This window comes from Camelus dromedarius, chromosome 12, assembly GCF_036321535.1.
Source record: "Camelus dromedarius isolate mCamDro1 chromosome 12, mCamDro1.pat, whole genome shotgun sequence".
NCBI classification, from domain to species: Eukaryota; Metazoa; Chordata; class Mammalia; order Artiodactyla; family Camelidae; genus Camelus; species Camelus dromedarius.
The window spans coordinates 50,354,460-50,379,282 of record NC_087447.1 but is presented as its reverse complement, the minus strand read 5'-3'; the positions used below and the strand labels follow the sequence as shown (position 1 = coordinate 50,379,282).

The following is a 24,823-nucleotide window of genomic DNA, read 5'->3' as shown; positions in this document are numbered from 1 at the left end:
TCTCTATCAAAACACCAGTTGAATACATGCTGAGAAATAGAGACTTCAGTGACCACACATGAAAAGGAAAACAGTCTCTGAAAAAAATAGTTAGGAGAAGTCACTCGACAAGTGAGCCACCATAACCACAGCCTTTAACAATAGAATAAACTATACCAAACCAAACAAACAAAAAACCTCTGCAAACCCCAGGGGGAAAGGAAAAATCTGATGTCCAGAGTTACCACATCATAATATTCAGATGTTCACTTTTCAACAACAACAACAAAAAATCAGAGTAAACAAATGAACAGAAAAGAATGACCCATTCAGAGGAACAAAATTAACTTAAATAGTCACTAAGAAGGCCCAGACATTGGACTTACCACACAAAGCCTTTAAAATAACTGTCTTAAATATGCTCAAAGAGATAAAGGATAACATGGATAAAGAACTAAAGGAAATAAGGAAAATGATATAAAAATAAAATGAGAGTATCAATAAAAAGGAACCAAACAGAAATTCTGGAGATGAAATATATAATTATTAAAATAAAAACTTCATGGAAAACAGTATAAAGTTTTCTTAAAAATTAAAAATAAAACTATCATATAAGCCAGCAATCCCACTTCTGGGTACATATCCAAAGGAGATAAAATCAGTATCTTGAAGAGATATTTGCACTCCATGTTCATTGTAGCATTATTCCTAATAGCTAAGACATGTGTGCATCAACAAATGAATGGATAACCATAAAAAATAATAAAATAATGCCATTTGCAGCAACATGGATGGACCTGGAGATTGTCATTCTAAGTGAAGTAAGCTAGAAAGAGAAAGAAAAATATCGTATGATATCACTTATATGTGGAATCTAAAAAAAAAAGACAAACTTAATTACAAAACAGAAACAGACTCACACAGAAAACAAATTTATGGTTACCGGGGAGGAAATGGGTGGGAAGGGATAAATTGGGAATTCAAGATTTGCAGATACTAACTACTATAAATAAAATAAACAACAAGTTTCTACTGTATAGCACAGGGAACTGTATTTAACATCTTGTAGTAATTTATGGTGAAAAAGACTATGAAAATGAATACATGTATGTTCATGTATGACTAAAGAATTATGCTGTACACCAGAAATTGACACAACATTGTAAAGTGACTATATTTCAATAAATACACATATGTAAAACAACAAATGAATGGATAAAGAAAATCTGGGGTGTGTATTCCACATATATAACAAAATATTATTCAGCCTTTAAAGAGAAGGAAATACTGCCATTTGCAACAACATGGATGAAACTGGAGGACATTATGCTAAATGAAATAAGCCAGACACAGAAAGAAAAATATTGCATGATCTCACTTACATGTAGAATCTAAAAAAGTAGAACTCATAGAAGCAGAGAGTAGAATGGTGGTTGCCAGGGGCTGGGGGAATGGGGAAATATGGGTAAGTTAGTTTTCTTTTTACACTTCACTAGGTGGTTCAACAGCAAATTTGAGACTGCAGAAGGTGGAATCAGCGAATTTGAAGATAACTGAAATTATCCAGTCCAAGGAACAGAAAGAGGAAAGAATGAAGAAAAATGAACAGAGCCTATGGGACTTGTGAGAAACTATCAAATGGATAAATATATGCATTATGGAAGTCCCAGAAGGAGAAGAAAAAGAAAATAGGGCAGAAAGAATATTTGAAGAAGAAATAACAGCCCAAACCTCCCAAGTTAGATGAAATATATGAAACTACACATTTAAAAAGTTCAGTGAACTCTAAGTAGGATAAACTTACAGATCCACACTAAGACACATTATAATCAAACTATCAAAAGACAAAAAGACAATCTTGAAAGAAGTAAGAGGGCAGCAACTTGTCATATACAAGCGCTCTTCAATAAGATTAACAGCCAATTTCTCACCAGAAACCATGGCACTCAGAAGGCAGTGGGATGACATATTAAAAGTGCTGAAAGGAGAAAAAAACTGTCAATCAATAATTCAGTATCTGACAAAACTGTCAAATATGAGGGAGAAATTAAAACATTTCCAGATAAACAAAAGCCGAGAGATTTAATTACTACTAGATCTTCCCTAAAAGAAATGATAAAGGGAGTCCAAGGTTGAAACAAAAGGCCACTTGACAGTAACTTGAAGCCATATGAAGAAATAAAGATCTCCAATAGAGGTAACTACATAGGCAAATACAAAAGCCATTATTATTATATTTTTGGTTTGTAACTCTGCTTGTTACATCACATAATTTAAAAGACAAATGCAATAAAAATATAAATCTATGTTATTGAGCACACAATGTAGAAAGATGTAATTTATGATTACAATAACACAAAGAAGAGATGAAGTTTTATAGGGGCAGTTTTGTATACTACTGAAGTTAAGTCAGTATCAATTCAAACTAGATTGCTATAATTTTAGGTTATTCAATATAATCCCCATGGTAACCACAAAAGAAATATCTACATATTTAAAAAATGTACACAAAGGAATTGAGAAAGGAATCAAAACATTTCACTATAAATAATCAATTAAACACAAAAGAAGGATGTAATGGAGGAAATGGGGGACACAAATGGTATAAGGCATACGGAAAACAAAGACCAAATAGCAGGAGTAAATCCTTCCTTGTTAGTAATTACATTAAATGTAAATAGATCAAACTCTCCATTCAAAAAGCAGATTGACAGATGGAATTAAAAATGATTCAATATGCTATCCATAAGAGATTCTTTTTGATCCAAAGACACAAATAGATTGTAAGTGAAAGGACAGAAAAATATATTCCATGTAAATGGTAACCAAAAGAGAGCTGAAGTGACTATACTAATATCATACAAAATAGACTTTAAGTAAAAACTGTTAAGAGACAAAGAAGCACAATATATACTGATAAAGGGGTTGATTCATCAAGAACACATAGTAATTATAAGCATATATGCACCAGAGCTCCAGAATATATGAGGCAAGTATTAATAGAACTGAAGGGAGAAATAGACGGCTCTACAATAACAGAGACTTGTGAAGGCTTCAGTATACCACTTTCAATCATGGACAGAACATCTATGGTGGAATGGAGATAGAAATCAATAACAGAAGTAAAACTGAGAAATCCATAAATATGTGGAAATTAAACAACACACTCTTAAATAACCAATGACTGAAGAAATCACAAGAGAAACCAGAAAATACCTTGAGATGAATGAAAAAATCTGCAATATACCAAAATGTATGGAATACAGCAAAAGCAATGCTTGTGGGAAATTTATAGCTGTAAATGCCTACGTTAAAAAAGAAGAAAGGTCTCAAATCAATAACCTAACTTTACACCTTGACAAACTAGGAAAAGAAGAAAAGCTATACCCAAAGCTAGCAAAAGAAAGGAAATAATAAATAGAATGGAGATAAATAAAACAGAGAATAGAAAAACATTAGAGAGAATCAATGAAGCAAAGAGTCAGTTATTGGAAGAGATCAACAAAACTGACAACCCTTTAAAGTACTGACAAAGAAAAAAGACGGTGCAAACAACTAAAATCAGAAATGAAACTGGCGATATTACTGCTGTCCTTACAGAAATAAAAGGATTATAAGAATACCATGAACAATTGTACATCAACAAATCCGATTACCTAGATAAAATAGACAAATTCCTAGAAACACACATATTACCTAAACTGACTGAAGAAAAAAATAGGAAATCTCAACAGACCTATAACCTGAGGTTAAATCAATAAAACCTCCCAACAAAGACAAAGCCCAGGACCAGCTAGCTTCACTGGTGAATTCTACCAAACATTTAAGGAATTATTACCAATCCTTCTCAAACTTTTCCAAAAAATGAAAGAGGGAACACTTCCTAACTCATTCTATGAGGCCAACATTACCCTGATACCAAAGCCACCTAAGACATGATCAAAAAAATTACACACCAATATTCCTCAGGTATAAGGTTACAAGAATCCTCAACACAATACTAGCAAGTTGAATCCAACAGCAGCATATTAAAAGGATTACATACCATAACCAAGTGGGATTTATAACAGGAATGCAATAGTGATACGGCATTAGAAAAAAAAATTTACACACTACCTGAACAAAGGGAAAAACCCACATGATCATCTCAGTTGATACATAAAAAGCATTTCACAAAATCCAACGCTATTTCATAATAAAAACACTCAGAAAACTGGGAATAGCTTTCAGTCGTCTCTCTGACCTCACGTCCTACTCATCCCTCCCTCCCCACTTGATCCAATCTTATCTCATTGTTCTATTCTTTGAACATGCCAAGCATGTATCTCAGGCCTTTGCACTTGCTGTCCCCTTTACCTGGAACATTCTTCCTGCAGACATCAGCCTGGCTGACTCCTTTATTTCCTTCAAGTTTTTTTTTTCAAGTCACTTTCTCAGTGAGTCCTTCCCTGCCTATCCTACCTAAAACTTCACACCCACAACCCTGGAATTTCATATTCTCCTTCCCAACTTCATTTTCTCCTTATTCTCACTAAGATACTGTGTCTTTTGTTTATATTTATTGTCCATTTTGAATGTTACCTGTATGAGGCAGGGTTTTTTCTTTCTCCCACTATTTTGCTCATTGCTTTATCCCTAGGGGCTAGAACAGTGCTTGGGACAAAATAAATGCTAAAAAGTGTTAACAGTTAATAATTAATTAATCCATATATAGGTGGAGGTTGAAGTTATAGCACAGATGATAGCCTCAGGAAGACTGTGCAGGGTGAGAAGGGATGTAGGTTAGCACAGACGCTGGCAAACTATCATGCAAGGGAACAGCAATTGATCTGTGAAATCCAAACAGGATGCTTTTGACTTAAATTTGAGAGTGACCTTACCAAGATCATCAATGACCTCACTAAAGTCTTTCTAACAAACTTGACTATTAAGCCTTGAGATTCAATTCAAGGACATCAGAGAAAAAGAACTGAGAGCTCAGCACCTCTCACTTCAGGCTGAATTTTTCAGAATGTCTCCCTAGAATACTGCATTTCAAGGATTCTCAGAGAGGCACTGTGGGGGATTACAAAGAAACCTCTCACATTGTGTGATGGTGCACACCTGGAATACCTATCAGGTATTACAAAGAAATTTGGTAAATTAATAAAAATAAAATGTGAATCCTCACCTATAAAGAAGATCCATATGCAATGCAAATAGTTCACAGTAGGCAACTAATCTTAAGTGCTAAGTAAACCCCATGTTTCCCTCAAAATGCTAGAAGAACCTAGCAGTGGGGTGGGATGAATCCTCCTTGAAGAGATCTGGGCAGTTTTAGTGAAGGAGGGTTTTGAAGAATGAGTGAGATTCTCAAATGCAGAGCTTAAGTTGTGTGTGTGGTGGGGGAGGTAGGCAGCAGGTCAGGGTAGTGAAATGTGTTATGGATCTATAAACATAGGTTGAAGCTTTGGCTAAGACTCTTGAATGCCAGATTCGTAATATAGTACAAGGGAACCATTGAAGATGTTAGATAAATGGACATAAGGAGATGAGACCGGCATCAAAAATGAAATGTAAAAATACATTTTTTCTGTTCCAATGGACCAACATGATTCCAAATATTTTGTAAATATATTAATTCATTTTATTAGCCTCAATGGCTTAAACCTTTTTAATGACTTCTCACTGTTTTTAGAAAAAAGACCCAAACATTTATCATAACCTGCAAGATCCATATAGTTCGGTCTCTATATTCTGTTCCCACCACACTCACTGCACTTGCTCTCCATGCAGCTGCTACACTGGCCTGTTTCTCTCCCACCACAGGGCTTTTGTAACTTCTGCCCATCTATTGGACAGCTGTCTCCCTTCTTTTTGCCTAAACCTTCTTCCTTTAGCTTATAGTTTAATCACTCCTTCCTGAGGGAAGCTTCCCAACCTCCCCATTTATGTTATCAGAGTACTATTTCTCCCTCACAGCACTTAGCACTGAATACATTTAGTTGTAATATTTGATGAATTTATCTTCTTTGCTAGGCTGAAGCTACATGAGGGTCGGGGCTCCTCCCCTTGGCTGACAACTGTATCCCTGATGTCTGCACACAGAAAGTACCCAGAACTGTTTGTTAGAGGAAGGGAAAGAAAAGTCAGAAAGAACCATTTGGGGAGAGTAGTGCTCATCTATCAGTCATTTTAAAAAGTAGGAATTAGATAATATAACATTACAAATCACTCCATCTTCTGCTGTTTTAAGCCTCAGAGAGCTTGTCCAAATGCACATGGCTTGTCAGGATTCAAACCCAAGCTTGTTAGGCTTTTTTTTTTTTCTCTTTTCCAAAGCAAGCACGTGTTTTTAGTTACAGTGTGTATGTGAGCAAGGAAGAGAGAAAAAGGCAGAGTGAGCCTTCTCACAAGTACAAATCTGATCTTAACTGTTTCAATTCTTTTTCAATATATAGGTCATCAAGGCTTGCTTACTTAAAGGCTTATAAACCTGCAAGCAGAGACGGCAGACTGTTTTTTCACTGTCCTTTCTTGGAAAGGCCTTGCTTATATGGTGCTTTTTCTCTACTTCCTCTTACCTGGAGTTTGTGACACATAATTAAACTCAAACTGAATTGAGCACCTCTGTGTGAAGGCATGTAAGGCTGGTGAAAAGAGCACGTTACAGACCAATGCCAAGTTCCTCTGTCCTTCCAAAGGCCAGTCTTGAGTTTGGTGGTACACACTCCTCTGTGGAAAGTAGCAACTCGTGGCTCAGCACAATGCCGATCAGCAGTCAGTCTGTGAGTTTTGGTACATCATTTGTCTCTGGGCCCTCAGTTCTCTATTTATAAAGTGGGAGTGGTATAAATACTAGACTCGAAAAAATAGGGCGCCTAACTCTCTCTGGCATTTTTACATTCACTATTTCATCTAGTCTTCACAATAACCCTATGGGGTCAGAAATACTCACTTTGTATTATGGGAATGTGACTTCCTCAAATTCATATTCTCAATAAATAGAGGACCCTGGGGCTTAAATCCAGACCACCTGACTACTACTTCCCTTACACTATCACAGGTGCTACCGAGGTCTCCTGTCCCAGCAGGCTATTGACAGAACCTCACAAAGAAATGTATTTAAAAGCATTTTCAACTATAAAGCTCTATACAGTTTTAAGGATGTTTAGCCATTTGTTACGTTAGAGAAGAACCAGAATCTAATTAAGGCTTTAAGACTGATGAATTAATTTCCAGAGTATCTTACTTTTCTCTTAAGAGTAGCAATATTTTTGTACTTCAGAAGTTCTTAATTCAAATAATAAAATAGAAAACAATTCAATTGAGAAATAGGCAAAGGACATTTCTCCACAGATGTACGAATGGCCAATAAGCACATGAGAAAACAGTCATTATTTGCCATCAAGGAAATGTAAATCAGAACCACAATGATGTACCACTCCACATACTAGCACAGCTATAATTAAAAAGACAAATTATAGCAAGTGTTGGTGAGGATGCAGAGAAATTGGAACTCTCCTACACCGCCAGCAAGGATGTAAAATGTGCTGTCACTGTGAAAAAGTTTGGTAGTTCCTCAAATCCTTAAACATACTTACCATATGACCCAGCAACTGCACTCCTAGGTATACACCCTAGAGAATTGAAAACACATGTAAAGCTTGTACACAAATGTTCATGGCAGCATTATTCATAAGAGCCCCAAAGTGGGAACATCCCAAATGCCCATCAACTGATGAAAAGACAAAATACGGTATATCCACACAATGGATTATTACTGAGCTGTAACAAGGAATTGAGCAGATACATGCTACAACGTGAATGAACCTTGAAAATACTATACTAAGCAAAAGAATCCAGTCACAAAAGACCACATATTCTCTGATTCCATTTATATGAAGTGACCAGAATAGGCAACTCCATAGAGACAGAAATTAGTTTAGTGGATGCCTAAGGCTGGGGTGGTGGTGGTTTCAGGGGTGATCACTAAGGGGTATGGGTTTCTTTTGGGGGCTATGCAAATACTCTAAAATTGATTGCAGTGATGGCTGCCCAACTCTGAATATACTAAAAAAACACTGAAGCTGTATACTTCAAATTGGTGAATTGTATGGCAGGTGAATTAATCTCAATAAAGCTGTTATTTTTTTTTTAAAGTTCTCAAAGTTCACCATAAACTGCTTCTGCAGTATGAAGCATTTATCAAAGTTTACTTTAAACCGAATGGATTTTTCTTATCACTACCTATAACAGTTATTAGGATTTTATTAATTTTGCAGCATTTGCCTGGTAATCGCTGAATATTTTTCACAGGGATGACTTAAATTTACATTTAATTTATGAACTTAAACATATGAAATACTGATAGATCTAATGTTAAGACTTTCAGTAAAAGGATGCCTGGAGATCCAAGCATGGCATCATCATCTATCCACTTAATCGAGAAACCTAAGAGCCACTCATGTTTCCTCTTTCCCTTAGCCCTTCTGCCCATTTCAACAGCAGGGAACGCTGTCTGTCAACTCCTAAGGGTAGGATTTTCTGTTTATTCACTATGGTATACTTGGTGCTTAGAATAGCATCTGGCACACACAAGATGCTTATTTAATATTTGTCAAATAAATCAAAATTCATGCTTTCTTTGAAATTAACACATTAAGAGAAAAAAATTAAATCCTTCACTTGATAATTTGTTAAAATAAACACTAATTTTAAAAAATGTAGACTATGGAAGTTTTATTTGCCATTTCAGTTAATGAAACATATTAAGGCTAAATTCTCAAAGGGACACAGGTGTGCTATGGGGCCAGAATATGCAGAAGTAGAACATAATAACTTTATTCAAGGTTGTTCTTGTTACCTGATCAACGAATATTTAAAAGGTATTTTATTTTATAAAAACTTACATCTGTAAGTAATGAATTGACCATAACAGAGGGCTTAACCTGGAATACATGTATAGGCTTAGAGGCCCATGAACACCTAAAAATGTATGCGAAACCTAACATGTATATTGGCATGTGTATCTTTTTGGTGTGAGTTCATAATAATCAGATTAAGAAGTCTACGACCCGAGAGGTTAAAAAAATTACTTAACTAGAAACAGTCACAAAGTCTTTTAAACATGAATTTGTACAATAAAATAATATCCAACAGCTCCATCTATGGGTATAAGTCATCATCACCTAGGAGAAATGACGACACTACCAGAGATCAGCGCATATCGTGAATGCTTGTGTTTAAATCTTCAGTGTCACTCGAGTGGGAATTTATTAGCTATTGATCACAGTTTTTTTTTCCAGATATAGATGCAAAAATTAGGAGACTGTTGATGAATTCTACTTACAGTACTTCAGCACCAAAAAATTGGGCAGTTATGCTGATACATGTATGTACAGTTCAACATTTGTCAGTCTTAAAATGCTTATTTATAGTGAAATCTATATAAAACCGTTAAAAACTTTTCTATTTACATTTTTTAAAAAATGAAAAGTATAGTTTCCTTTGCCACAACTTGTCAAAACTGACTCTTACCCTCCCACCCTTTTACCCTTCACTCTACTTGTGACAGACAGTGATCACAAGACCCAAACATAACTGCTTAAACAAATTGTGTCCTAAAAAAGGTAGAATGCTTAAAAACATTACATTTAGAACTGTAAATGAACTTTTTATACATTTCAAAGGGGGTTAAACAAAAGTATGTTAAAGTTATTTTCAAAGTCTCAGTCCAACATGAATGTGCAATTTCAATGTTAAAATAGTATCATATGAATAATTTGTTTTCCTGAACATAACTGAACATTTCCTTTGGGCCAGAAAATGTTTCTTTTCCTTTGTTTCACAATGAAACATTTTCTTGTAAGTTTTACAGAAGAGGGAGGGTGGGAGGTGGAAAGGGTAGGCAATCCTGGTTTACAGGAAATTTGTCAGAAGAAATATGGCCTGCTTTGAAATGTTTACATTTAAATAAATAGAAGGCAAGTGTGCTGCCTAGAGCACAAAGGAACAAAACACAATAAATTAGCATACAATTGGTAAGAATGTACAAGCCACCCAAAAAGCACTTCCCACTGGTTAGGGATCTGATTTCCACCATCCAACAAGGATTCTTTAATGCCAGTATTTCTCTAGCTATTTTATAAAATAAGAACTGAGCAGATGTAAAATGTTAACCAATTCAGCACTTCCAGGGATTTGCAAAAACATGTAAGATTAAAAAAAAACAAACAAAACTTCCTGACAGAGTTTCAAAATACAAACTATTCACATTCCCCTTTTTTTTGATGGTGTTTTGCTCAGTAGAAACCAGGTGAGGAACATTCACAGGAAAAGTCTCTTTCCACTGCGAGACAAACTTTTCCATCAGTCATGGTCCAACAGAGAGAAAGAATACCAGGTCTTATGTCACTGTAGATGTGCATCTTTTTCTTTCTTTCTTTTTTTTTTTTTTTAAAGTACATTCCCCTGTGAGTTTTATCTTATTTTAAAATGCTACTCCTGCAGCAATTCTTCTTGAAACACTGTTGTTTCAGGGTCCACAACTTAAGCATGGGCAAAGTGCTCTCTTCAGACATCAAAATACAAGGGCTTCCCTGGACACTTGGTAACCAAGTAGGTTTTAAAGTGCACTCTTGTGTCCAAAACACTAGGACCTTTCAGCAGAACTCTGAGAGGGGCTGGGTTCGGTTCCATCCTCTGTGCTACTGTCTATGTCCTGCTCCACTGCTGTCTCATCGTCATCCAATTGCTGACTGGTGAAGTTGTTTAGCTCAAGGAGCCCGCTGGGCTCTACGACCACGTTGGAGCTGGAGTGACAAGGAATAGCATACTGGGGAATGGCCTGGAAGAGAAGACACAGGAGAGAAGCTTTATGGTTAAAAAAAAAAAAAAGTAACAGAAGGAAACAATTAAGGAAGGCAAAAAGGACACTGACATTTATTGGACATCTACTAGACGCCAGGCACTGTGCTAGATGCTTTCACCTATGATATTCTACTAAACTGCCATAACAACACTGGAAGTATAGAAAATATTTCCATTTTACAAATGAGGAAACGAAGATGGTAAGTGACTTAATCAAGGTCACACAGATGGTCAGGGTTCACTCCAGGATTCAAAGCAAAGTGCTCTACCACTCAAAGTGATCTTTCCACTCCGTGATGGTTCCTCTTCTAACAAAGGAGGCTGAAGTCTGTGCCTATTCAAGAGACAGAATTTTGAGCACATTTTCATTTGGTCACTGAGCAAATTTTAAACGTGTATGTAATCAGATTTTGCTCATCATTTGCGAGATGAATGATTAATCTACTGATACCACAATATATTTTAAGTCCTTTGGTAGCTCAAATGGGAAGTTATTAGTTTGGGTCACATAGTAACAATCGTTATTAAAAATAAGAGAGGACAGAACTACCTTTTAAACAATAAAAATACCAATAGATAAATACATATTTTGGCCATATTGCCTTGTCAGATTTTTCTTTCTCAATTTTATTAGATACCTTCTTAAAAGGTAGATCAGTTCACATCATACCCCTGCTTAAAATTTTACAATTGTTTCCTATTGTGCTTGCTATAAAATCAAACTCCTTACCATGGCTCCAGTCTTTATGCCAAACTCACTTGTGTACCCCAGGGCCTTTGCTGTAGTTCTTCCTCTCTTCCTGGAATACTCTTCCTCTAAATCTTTACATGGCTGGCTCCATCTTGTCATCTGCATCTTAGCTCAAACACTTAGAATAAAAGGCTTTGACAGGGCCTTCTTTCTATGTCCATGAAATCAGAGTACTGGGTCAGACCCATCTCTTACCCACAATTTCTATTATGTTGTTACATTTTCTTCATCTTTATCACCTCTTTGTTAACTTTTTTCTCGCCCTTAGAATTTAAGCTCCAAGAGAGTATGGACCAGAGCACAGATCTTCACTATCTAGATGCCCAGAGCTTTGAATAGTACCTGGCACACATTAGATGCTCAAATAAATTATCTGCCAAATGAATAATGTATCTTAAACATAAAAAACCCCAGAGTAGAGCTGAATAGCAGCACTTTGAAAATATAACTAACCATAACAACCTTCTATTGGGGGAGATGCAAATTTAATTTTAATACTATCAAGAAAATAGAGTAAGATGCCTAGGCATTGACTTTAGGGTGGTGAAGTTTTTTGTTTCTTTGTTTGTCTTCTCTCATCCTCCCACCCTTGATTCATATAGCTGGTCACTGTGAAAAAGTCTTATGTGGGGTCAGGATTTTAGTTCAGCTCTGGCTGACTTGCTGTGGACCTCTGAATAAGTTACTTCACTTTCTTGAGCTTTAGTTTAATCTTGTATAAAATAAGATAATTAGAGAAGATATGCTTTAAAGATCTTTGCAGTTCTAAAATTCTATGAATTCCACATACATTGGCTCCTTCAAAATAGAAGATACATTCATTTTGTTTACTCCTCTATCTTCACACCTAGCACAGTGCCTAGAACACAGAGGTTAAATAATACACGTGGAATGAATGAATGAATGAATGAAAGAAACAGGTTATCTGTCTACAAAGAACAATGCTTTTCACTCAAAGCATTTAATATCAAACATGCTGAATTTTTACAAACATTTTTCAAGGAAATCAAAGAACTCCTACAGACTTCCTTCACTCATGCCAATAGGTATTTTACTGAATCAGTAAAATCAATACTTTGGGTCAAAGCTAAGGGTAACTAATGAGACCTGAAAATGTTATAATAATATATTAATGATGATTATAATAACAGGAGATATCTTTATTGAGTATTACTCTATATCAGACACTTAATCAGTTGCTTTATATACATTTGCTCAATCCTCAAAACAACGTTGTAAGGTAAGTGTTATTGTTTCCATTTCATCACACGTATTGAAACTGAGGACAGAGGTTAATTCTGTTGCTCAAAGCCATGATACGGATAATGAGTACAGGTGAAATTCAAATCTAGGTATTTCTGACTCCAAAAGCTTGGCTCTTAATCACTATGCTGCCCTTCCCTCTGACACAGCAACCCAGCACATGGTACAAGCTAAACGTTAGCTGAGTATTATGTAGAGGACCTACTCGTTAGCTATCATCTATCATCCTTGATGCATGACGCAAATTATATTTTCATCCCTGTTCATAAAGTACAGAAAATAATTTCCAAATAAGCTATTCAAAATTGTTTTCAATTCAGTGAGTATACCAATTTAAACTCCTAGTAGTGACAGTAAATTTTAGGAAAGATAGTAATAGCTACTATTCATTGGGCAATCACTACAAGCCAGGTACTGTGCTAGGTGCTTCATCTAAATTTTGTGTAATCCTTATGTCAATCATGTAAAGTAGGCTTCCTTTTCCCATTTTACTGATGAGGAAACTAAGGCACAGTGAGGTTAAGTAGTCTTGCCCAAAGTCACACAGTGAATGGCAAAGCCATGAAAACTATTCCTTTTCCAGCAGACGCTACCACTAAAAGTATAACTAATTTCTTTGCCCAAGGATTATTTAGTTCACTAACATTTGTTTTTACAGGAAGGAACAAATTATTTGAATAATTCAATGTGCAGATCTATTTCCATTCAAGCATTATATACTTAGTTATATCGTATTTGGGTTAATAGTGGCCAATTTGCTTAGTTATATCGTATTTGGATTAATAGTGGCCAGTTTGCTTTCTCTCAAGCCTCTGCATCACAGGAAAGGCAAAATTTACTACAGGAACTTCTAAGTCACACAACAGTGAGTCTATGGTAAATACTAGACTATCCACATTTCGATAAATCTAAATTCTCAATTAACTAAAATGTGCTGCTCTCTGATATCTTCCAAGTAAAAACGAAAAATGTCAAGAAAACAACCTGATACCCTGCAAGGAGAGAGGGAAATAACACACAGCTTCTACAAGCTAGACTGCATCCAGTAACTCCTCAGTCTGGATCTGTTATGCATGATGACAGATGAGCTTTAGAATGAAGGGAATGTGAGGCACAGGAAGATCTACTGTCAATGAATAATCCATTATGTTCACTAGCCTGTACTTACCAAGGCAAGACAGTAACCATAACAAGATTTTTCAATAACAACAATGATTGAAATAAAAAGCAAAGCTTTACCGTTAATCCCAAATTAGATATAAAGTTAAATTACTAAGAAACATTCTCTTACAACGTGTTTCTCCAGACATTTCAGTTAATTAAGATTTTATGTCCTGAAACCATAAATTTGGATCAAGATCAAGAACTGTGTTTTTGCAAGGAAAGGGTCCTTGAAATTAACTTGAAATAGGAGTACAATCCAATTATACCCCAGGAGTACAATCCAGTTACATCCTTCGAGCAAAGATTGGGGAGCCCGAAGTTTGACCTGGGAAGTTGTTGATCTTCTAGGCTGACTTGCTGAGGCAATTCTGGCAAGTGTGGCTTGCATCTATGAATCAAGTGGACACATGGCTCAGGGCCCTGATTGCCTCTAAGTTGTGCTATGTGACAATATCCATCAATTTTCTAGGACTGTCTTCCAGAAAATAAATATAAATTTGTATATTTGTAGTAGGTAGTTAACCAAATTTGTCTCAGAGATAATTTCTTTGCCATCTTGGCTTGACTCTTCCTGTGACATCCCAAAACATGCCAAACCCACAACCCCCAAGATGCCCAAGATTTCTCATGTGCCTTCCAATTCTTACCTGGATGATAATTTCTGCTGGGCTCTCTTCAGCTTTCTTTTGGCCTACATTCTGAATACGCATGAACTGGCCTGTCGTAGGCACTCCTGGTGCATCGATTTTCCTTGTCGTTAGGGGAGGGCCAACAGCAGATGGACTCGAACAGGACTCTCTACATTTCTGTTGCTGGGGAGTGGAATTCGCCATCCCTGCCACCACCACATGGGTAGAGGGTAATGATCCTGCTTCACCAGTGAGCATACTAGTGGCAAGAGCCTTCTTTGGGGGATCCACTACTATATGCTCTACATTTGTATCAATCTGAGCTTCCATCAAAGACATTTTCAAAATGTCTGACACTGCTGTCTTCTCAGAGGCCTGAATGGGAGATATGCTTGTAACTGGTGATGTCAACTTAGGCACAGAACTGCCACCAGTTATCTTTGTAACTGTGGGAGGCTGGCGCCCCTCAAAAGTTATCTTTGTAACAGAGGATCCTTGGGTTATAATTGGCTGCTCCACCTGAAAACAAATTGGGGTTGTGTGTGTTACAGCTACATCTCTTTGAAAAAACCTATCAAATACCCCAGACAATATGGCAAAAGAAACATTTGTGCGGTATACTAGGAAGACATTTTGAAGCTCGGTGTTTTAACAAGAGGGTTGGATGGGAAAGTATCTGGTTACTTTAAGAAACCTAGGGAAAGAGGAAGGGTTGAAAGAACCTTTGTTCAGCCAGCCAAGGTTCATAGCAGTAAAGGAAAAAAAAAGTCACAGCAGCCTTGTTTTCCTTTGGGATTTACATCCCCACATAGTACACCTTCAACCCGTCTCAAATTATTTCATATGATCTTCAGCTTTTTAAAATAAAAAGTAGGGTTTTTTTTTCCAATCTTTTGCTTCAAAATACATTTATACAAACATATTCTATATATATGTATTTATAATACACACATACATACATACATCACTCCAAAGCCACTGACTTTCCCTAATGTAATTTTTCTTTTCAATATCCACAGATAATTCCTTTGCAATCTAGAAAATAAATCTAGAAGATAAATTAACCAAATGGTGATGATGTAAACTACAAAGATGTTCAATGAGGTTCCTTAAAAGACTGTAGTTTACTTTGCATTAATACCACAGAAGTAAGAGTTTATAGGCATGGACATAAATATTTTATACTTAAAAAGTAAAAATAATTTAGGGATATTGTTTCTATGCACTGTTGATCAATGCTGAAGTGACATCATTAAAAACTGCCTGGGAAACCAAGTTCTGAGCGCTATTTTGTTCTTCCTATGTTAATGCGTGCATTTCTTCCCTAACGTCAACCTTCTGACAGGATAAAGTAAAACCAGCGTAATGAGGCTTTTGAGTTTCCTCTTGCCAGGAGAATGCACTGCTCATCACGATAGGGTCGTGATGTTCTCATTTTTTCCGTGAACAGAGAAGTTTAACTTTGCATGCTATCAATATTCCGTTACCTGGCTTGCCGGCTGTTTCTCGGACGAGGCTGGGAGCGGCATTTGGCCCTGGGGGGTTTGGGGCTGCACGTAGATTTTTGGTTGGTTCGGAGCCTGCTGCAGTTTAGGGAGCTGCTGCGTGGTTTTCACCGCAAGCACCTGTACTACAGTCTGCGGGGGCTGTGCCATTAAGGTAGGAAGCGGCCTGTCTCTGGCCGCCATGGGATGCTGCGTGTGCTGTGCATCTGGCTTGGGCTGTGCTTGTTCTTGCTGGAGAGGGGTGAGCTTTTGATGCCTGATGGAAAGCTGGGGCATTTGCGGGAGTTTGTGCTGGAGCTGGTCTGCCTGCAGGTGGATGGTCTGCTTCTGTTTAGTCTGGAAGCACTGCAGAGTTTTCACTTGCAGCTGAGTCTGTTCCAGCTGTGGCTGGCTAAGTTTCTGCTGTTTAGCTGACTGTGACTGAGTCAGGGCAGATCGATAAAACAGACCTGTCTGAGGGTCTAAAGTGTCCATCTCTTCAACCTCGCCCTCCTCAGTTCCAAGTTCCTCGCTGTGTTTGGTAAAAGCAGTGTGACTGCTTAATGCCTGAGTAAAAAAGGCACAAAGTAAGAATGAAATAAGAAAAACACCTACATTGCTACATTTTCCTCAAACTGGAAAAGACGTGATTATGAGTACCATTCAAAAATTTTCAGAAGGGAGCGCCTTTATGACCAAAAAACCTCAAGGTTTCTAAATCTAAAGAGGGCTTTAGATTGAGACCCTTATAATTTCAACTGTTAGACATCAAGTACTGCAAAAACTAGCCTACTCACGTCAATAAGAAAAGTCCTAGAAGGCCCAGAACTTGTATGTAAGAGGAACAGGGATGCCCTGCAAGCACAGCCCAACTAGAAAAAGAAAAGGCTCCCAGGCTCAGGACATAGCTCTCTGGCCTGGTCATCAGAAGTGCTCACCCGTCCAAGGAAAGAGCGCAGCAACCCAGGAGTGAGGCGTCCAGAGAAAGGCCAAGGTTTGGAGCAGCCCACTTCGGCCGTGTGCCCGTCTAGCACGGTCCAGAAGAGAGGAGTTGTCTGAGGGCCGTGCCCACCCCAGTCCCGCAGCAGAGGGCCTCTCTGCTCAGGGTGGAGACACTTTGCCAGGCTTCACTGAGGTCTGAGTGAACAGTCCTCTGAATCAGCCCTCCCTGCCCTCTGCCTGGATTCCAGGCCCACTAGGCAACAGGACCCCGGACACCTGGCTCCCAGGAGGGAAGGAGACTGGGGAGGGGGCAAGAAGGCTCCTGTCAGTAGAAAGGGAGATGTGCCTGGTATTGGCTATAGTAGTGTTGGGAGGAGGCAGCGATCTGAGTGACATGGTTAGGGCCAGTGGCCTGACCTGTCTGGGTGTCTTGAGAAGGGTCAACATCAGGACGGCCAGATAAGAGCCAAACTCCAGGCTGAGATCTGACACCCAGCAAAACCTCTGGCCATCTGGCTTCCCTCAGTGACACAAGATCCACCCCAACTCCATCTTTCCCACTACCTTGTTGAATGCTACACATCTACTCTAAAGTTTAAAACTTTATGAGATTTAATTGAAACCCTCCTCTATCTCACAATGACCTAACACATACAGGTTTTTAATTCAACAATTTCTTCACTGTCTTTCCGATATTTGCCTACAGTTACAGTCAACTACTACCAGTCAAGTGATAATAATTTATGTGGCTACTAATGATAAGTCATGCTTAAATATGTTATTTATGACATCACTTATAAAAGAGGCAGGATGTTTTGGATTTACATCCTAGCTCTGCCACCCAGAATGAGTTACTTCACTTCTATGAGCATGAGTTTCCTCATTTGTAAGAGGGATAATACAGCCACCTTGCGGGATCATAGCAAGAATTAAACAAGTTAAGATATTTGAAGCTCAAAGCACAGTATCTGACACAAAACCAACTTATCAACATATTTTTTCCTTTTCCCTATTACCCCTGGTACCAGATTTTCTGTTATATATCAACTCATTCTCCTTCTTATTAAGTCTCTTCCTCAATTGGTCACATATAGTAAAAGAAGTCAAAAAGTTATCTGTCAACTTATTTATAATGTTCCCATGAGGCTGCATTATAAAAGTAAAGCAAATAAGAAACCCAGCGACAAACAGCTAAACAAACCAACTTCTATTTCATTTGAAAATCTTACCTCAATGATAAGTTCTTCTGTAACAATAAAATACATAGAAACAGTGACCAATTCTAATGTCATAGATTCATCTAAATAGCCTCACACTTCTGAAATGTTAAAGAGTTCACAGAAGATCCAAGAATACTATTTCTTAGTTACTTTCTGGAGTTAAGGCATTTCATTTCCTCTACTCACTTCTCACAGATGAAAGAACTACACAAACACTCTTCAACTCAATTATTTTCCCTCTTAAGATTGGAGATGAAACTGAATCTTATTTCAGGAAAGGGCAGTTACAGAAGGTCGAAGAAGAAGAAAAAGAAGAGATACAACCTGCTGCATAATGTGGGTGATTGCTCCAGGGGAAGATGCTGGGATGGACTTCACCACCACCGAAGTCTGTGTTGCAGTCTGTGACTGAGCCACGTGCTGGAGCAGGGTCCGCTGGGGCTGGGAGGGCTGCTGGGGCTGGGAGCGATGGCTGACTGAAAATAGAGGAGGTAATGATATTTCTCCAGAAATCATACAGCATCTGTAACCAGTAGTCATTTTAAACAAATGTCTGTGAGATTGCATCACAGACAGAAAGTGCAGTGCTGTGAACTAGGAAGCAGAAGACCAGAGTCTGCCCATTTATGAGCTGTGTGACTCTGAGGAAGTCACTTATCTTCTCTGAGACTCTGTGTTCTCATCTGTAAAATGGAAGTAACAGAACTATTCTAAGGATGAGATGAAAAATGTATGTGGAAGCACTGTGAAAACTACTATCACAAAGGAGGAAAAAACCTCTTAAAGTTATAGCCCTCTGTGAGGAGAGTATCTCCAATGACTTTTACCCCATTAAGGTAACAACACAATCAGTTTCTGCAATCAAATCCCAGACTAACATCTTTAAGGAAAGTGAGACAATATAAGTTCTTTAATCTCTTGGTCCTAGTTTCAAATATAATATAAAAACCAGAAGCATTCATTCCTTTATATGAAGTGACATGGTCTCACAGTCTTACAGTTCCTAAAGATGTTAAGAGGTCAAGATGATACTGCAGAAAGAGAACTGAACCAAGAGTCACACCTAGATTCTGTCCCAATCTGCCACCAACCAGCTATGTGAATTGAAGAGGTCACTTAAACCCTGTTATTGACCTCTAAAATTCAGAGGTTTTATTTTTGTTTTTTTATTGAGATAAAAATTTATTTCTTAGAAGAGGACCAAACTAATGAATTGAAAATAATCCTTAAATTATTAAATACTAAAATAAAGTTAACAAAAGAATAGAAAAGTCAGTGTTTTCATCTTCTCAAATTTTAGCTCATCTGAAACAAATGAGTGAGAGTACACTTTAGGCAATAACCCCACTTCTTAGTCTCTTGCTACAAGGGTCCCATGGAGTAACCTATACACTTACAGTTACATTTACATGCAGATATAAAACTATGTATCTACACTGATGCCAACCTATCATTTTTAATCAGCCTCAATTTCAACTTTTTAAACAGTATGAACACTCACCAGTCTTATTCTATAGAGCTTTAAAAATGCTTATGGTTACTGGGAAATCAACTTTTTGAATCCGGAACAGAGTAAAACAAATCTGAAAAATTAGCTAGGGATTTTGAGAATATCAAAACTCTCTTAATAATCAGTAGTTCTAATTCTCATATATCTTGATCTACAATTTCAAGTAGTAGAGATCCTATCCTTAGAAAAGTCACTGTGGAGTGCCCAAGGGCAAGATGATCACCACAGAAATCAATGTAAAAGTGCCACTTATGTATTGAAACTATAGAACTTTAAAACTATCCAGTGAAATACATACAAACTTTATTTTTACAACACATTCTATCTATATTCACAAATGCTGTTTTTCTGTCATTGCTATACATATGCCTACATGTGATATGAGATTATTGGCAACATCACCAGTACTCTTTTATAAATGTACTATAGTATCTTACTGTATTTACAGAATGCCCTATATGTAAACTTTAAATTATATGAGTTAATAAAATCTTCCATATGTGCTCAGCCAAAATGAAAATAAGGGAGGTTAATATTAAAACAACAAATATTGAAATCATTTACAATATGACTGAGTAGGAGAAAAAAAAATACTAATAATATTAAAGCAAGCAACTTAATGAAGTTTTTATTGATGGAAGCATCATCAGAAATGAATGACATTGAAAAATAAATAAAAAAATAAATATAATTTCTGATGAGGTTATCACAGTATGTGGAACACTTCTGCTGCACACACTAGTCTTCATAATTATTACATTAAAGTTATTTAAAATGAAATGAGTTTAACAGATGATCAACTAAAAATAAGTGATCAACTAAAACCCTTTAAAAATAATCCTCATTCAAGATACTATAAATCTTTTCATGGTAATTCTCCGGAGTGCAGGAAAGTTAGAGAAAAATAACATCCACTGCAGGATAATACAAAAGGCCAGGGCCAGGAAGCTGGCTTTGAAATCAAAGGAAAAGCTCAGTGTGGCTAAGGATACGATGGGAGGAGATTATGGAAGGGGGGGGGTCACAGAATGAGCATTTGGAAAACAGCTGAAGTGACCTTAACTGGGCCATATGAACACCATAAAACAGTCACTCATTTTGTTAAACAACTCTTATTTTTCCAATGTCAAACTGTTCATTTCTGAGAAAAAATCCCTCTATTCTGCAAAAGGAAAGTCTTTCTTTCACTTAGAGCTTACCTTTCCTCTACCAGATCAGAGTAGAGCGCATCCATTTAAGTGGTTCCCCCCAAAATAATCATCTTTTACCTTCAGCTATACTACAAATGGATGCACACCACTTACCTAGAAGGGGAAAAGCAACCTCTGTCCCCTCATCAGTGCGTTCTGCAAAGGATAAGTAAGGGAAGAAATCATACGTCTTTTCATCTATTTACTGTTTGATAATCTAGTCTATCCCCAGAGGTTATTATTGATTTCCCCAATATCTTGCCCTCTGCCTTTTGTTAAATATCTCTAAAGAAAGATGCTAGGTGATTTTCCATAATCTTTAATTGGATTTCCCCTTTCAGCAATTTTAACCGATTAGTCTTAATAATATTGCCTAAAATGATGCCAAAGAACTCCTTTTCCGCTTCGGTATTTACAGCCTTCAGATATTTGTAACTTTGTGTTCTCTTTTAATCACTGCTTAAGAAAACTCAAGACAGGTGTTTTTTACATATTGACTCATAAGTGATCTCTCCTAACCCCTAATTATTCACATTAGTACTCTCTGAACTATTTCAAATCTTGAGGTAATGAAGTGTTCAAAACAGAAAGCAGTATTCCAGGTGTGGTCTCACCAGAATATGAGAGAAAGAATCTATTATCCTTCCTACTCCACTTCTCTATATACGCCATCCAAAAATCTCATTAACGTTTTGCTGCCAGACCACATTTTAAACAAATACCTAATTTGCTTTCCACCAGAACTCCTAAGTATTTACAGGGATTTAAAGTTTTCCAAAGTTTTTTTTCTTTACATTAAAAAAAAAAAAAGGTTGATTTTTATACCTTCTTTCTCCCTTGACCTACCTCCTCCTTCCCAAAATTAAAAAATTCAGATGCCTAGAAATATTTATTTTTATATAAAAGATATTCTATCCTCTCACTACCGCTGCTGCCCTATGTTCACAGATGTTATATATGGCCAACTTGCAGTTTTATATTACTCACAAACTTTGTAAGAACCCTATTGATTTTTTTTCCCCTAGTCATTAAAGACAGGGTAAATCCCAAGGACAACGTGAATTTGCTCTCAAGAGCAAACTAGAAGAGACCTAAAAATACAGAAAATATATTCTCCCCCAAACAACCATCCCATGAAATCCAGAAAGGTAGCTCTCCTACCTTAATACTACTTTTTAAGAGGACACCTACCAGTAGTGATGTATTCAGCAACTAGTTCTGACTCTACCACAGCAATTGATGGACTCTCAGGAGAATGTCTCTTTTCCTGGGTCATCTGAATAGGCACTGCCATTTGACTCAAGTCAATAGTGGGTTGTCTTGGTTTACATTCCAATTTTTCCTTTACTGTACAAAAAAGTCAGGGGAAAAATTAACTTTATTACAAACAAGTACTAAAACCAGAGTTGTCCATGGGATTAACGAACAAGACCTCTGGGGTGCCACATGGGCAGTGAATAAGGAGTCAGTGAGTTGAAAAGAGCAGACTGCTATGTATGGCTGTAGAGTGCACAACGTGTGCAACCATACCCAGCAGCCTAGTAAGAACTCATATGTAATCCGAGTAAAATCCCCCCTATTATCACTAGGCCAAACAATTGAGTCTATTTCCCTTGACATACTCCCCTTAGAACATTTCCTTTACCCTTCTTCAAGGTACTCCCTGGTATTCTTGAGTTTACCAGCCTGAAAACAAAGGGTGAGTAAGCAGTACACAGCATGATTTGCTCTAGGGCACACCTACCCCGAACAGCACAACATAGCAACCAGTTTAATTTGATCTATTAAACATTCAAGATAATCTCCAAAGAAATGTTACAATATTTTCAAAGATTCTTAAAAGAATAAACATTTTCAGTGTTAGGAAAAAATGGCTTCTCTGTTCCTGCAAAAACATCTGTGGAATGGTCTGGAATCAAGAATGGTTTTCATGAACAGAATTACTGTCTATCTTATCAGTTTTTCCCTCTATAAGGCATTAATGGAAATAGCTGACTATGTCAAAGACAAGGAGCTGAGGAAATCCCTAGGGCCAAAAATAACACCAATAGAAAGATTAACCAAAGACTTACATCAAATGCTAATTCTATGGGTAGTGTAGAGTGGATGTTACAACAAACAGTACCAATAATTAAGTCCACTGAATGATCATTCAGATTATTCTCACCAAACATATAATGTAAAAAAATCAAGATAATCATTTAAACAAAGAATGAAAAACAAAACCAAAAGAATACAAAAGTCACCCCACAAGTAGAGAGGGCACTGAACTAGGAATCAAAAGATGAGGACTCTCACTGGGCAACCTCTCTAGGTCTTAGTTTATTTATCCATAAAATAAAAGGGTTGGATGAGATCACTACTAAGTCCCTAAAATACTCTGGCAATCTTTGACCTAATACAACAGAGAAGTCAGTATAACTAACATAGGTTTTGTCTAGAGTTTATTAAGATATTTAGTAACTAGAAATACTGATTCGATCTTGTTAAATGAGGACAGCTCTGCATGGAAGCTCAAGTTGTTAAACGACACAAAGAAGTATGACGATAAAATTAAAACAAATTAGAATGCTAACAAAGCCATTTACGGTGTTTTATGACCACAAAACTGCCCCACCAATATCAAGGAGGATGGCAGGGGCCCTTCAATCTGTCTCCTACTAGTCTTGAATAGCACTGGCAACTGTACTGCATCTATCCTTGTGCTTAGAATTGATAGATCTACCCCCTTCTGCTGACAAGAGGCAACAGGATTGTCCATTTGAAGCAGGAGAAAGAGAAGAAAGAGTTCTGCCACTTTTTTTCTCCTTTCTACTGACTATAATCTATCCTTTAGCACTCCTGTGCACATCTTAATGAACTGACAAGTAAACAGACTGCACCAATGATTATAGAAAAGTCCAGAGGGGGGAAATGTGCTCAAATAATAACAAAGAAAATATAACAATAGTAGTATTTTAGCACACCCATCTCTAGAGAAAACATGCTTCATTCAGTTGAGCATGTGAATTCATACCTGTTGTCTGTTGGAGTTCTAACAGAGCTTTGATTGTTGAAGTAGCTGATTGTGATTCACTGGATACATCCTGATAAATTATGGTGGGGCTAGTCTCCATTGCAATCTCATGTTCTGACCAATCCTGACGCCGGGAAGCAATTACATGAACTACAGGCTGGGAATCTGTTTTACATTAGTTAAAAAAAAAAAACCCTATAAACAAAGTTTCTCTTAAAAAAAAAAACAATTTGTTTTTTAAAAAATCTTTGTATTTACTATAAACTTCATGCTTTATCTCCCCAAGAAGACTGTAAGCCCCCAGAGGGGATAATGTCTTTCAAGTTTGTATTCACTCATTCATTCATTCATTCATTGATTCAACAGACTGGGTACCTATGTGCCAGAGGCTATATTTGGCACTGAGGATATAAAGGAGCTCACGGAATAATCAAGGATGCTTAAGAAGCACACAATCTGGTTGGGAAGACAGACATGTAAAGAGACAAATTACAATACAATGTTATAAATGCTATAATAAATAAGTGTGCATTTGTGTAGATGAGTGCATGTTTGTGTATAGTAAGAACAAAATGCTGTAGGAGTCTTATTTTCCCCAATGCACCTGAAAATGTGTTTTGTATTACAAGCTGAGCATTTAGTCAATACTTATTGGATGGTGAATCGCGGAAAGGAAATCCTGTCCACTGAAAACAAAAACGGATAGATGATCTAGAAGCAGCATGATATAATAGGACACATACAACATTTGGAATTCGGTCTTAGGTTACAGTCAGCTCTATCAATTATCAGCAAGTTGATTCTTTGGGTCTTAGTATCATTAT

The 24,823-nt window shown here is 37.1% G+C and overlaps 1 protein-coding gene across 15 annotated transcripts in view; it reads right to left on the bottom strand.

The window, feature by feature from the left end:
- Nucleotides 1-8,685: 8,685 nt before the first annotated feature.
- EMSY (EMSY transcriptional repressor, BRCA2 interacting) overlaps nt 8,686-24,823 on the bottom strand; it is a 75,786-nt gene continuing 59,648 nt past the window's right edge. For 7 of the 15 annotated variants that reach the window (XM_031460390.2, XM_031460391.2, XM_031460394.2 and 4 more), the window contains 7 exons: nt 24,000-24,164; nt 22,175-22,330; nt 21,098-21,139; nt 18,608-18,759; nt 16,125-16,688; nt 14,656-15,156; nt 8,686-10,807 (listed from right to left, as the gene is read on the bottom strand). In XM_031460390.2, the coding sequence (XP_031316250.1) occupies nt 10,613-10,807; nt 14,656-15,156; nt 16,125-16,688; nt 18,608-18,759; nt 21,098-21,139; nt 22,175-22,330; nt 24,000-24,164 (1,775 nt within the window). In that variant the 3' untranslated portion in view covers nt 8,686-10,612. The remainder of the gene's footprint in view (nt 10,808-14,655; nt 15,157-16,124; nt 16,689-18,607; nt 18,760-21,097; nt 21,140-22,174; nt 22,331-23,999; nt 24,165-24,823) is intronic. The other 8 variants (XM_031460393.2, XM_010989855.3, XM_010989870.3 and 5 more) reach the window with 5 other exon arrangements.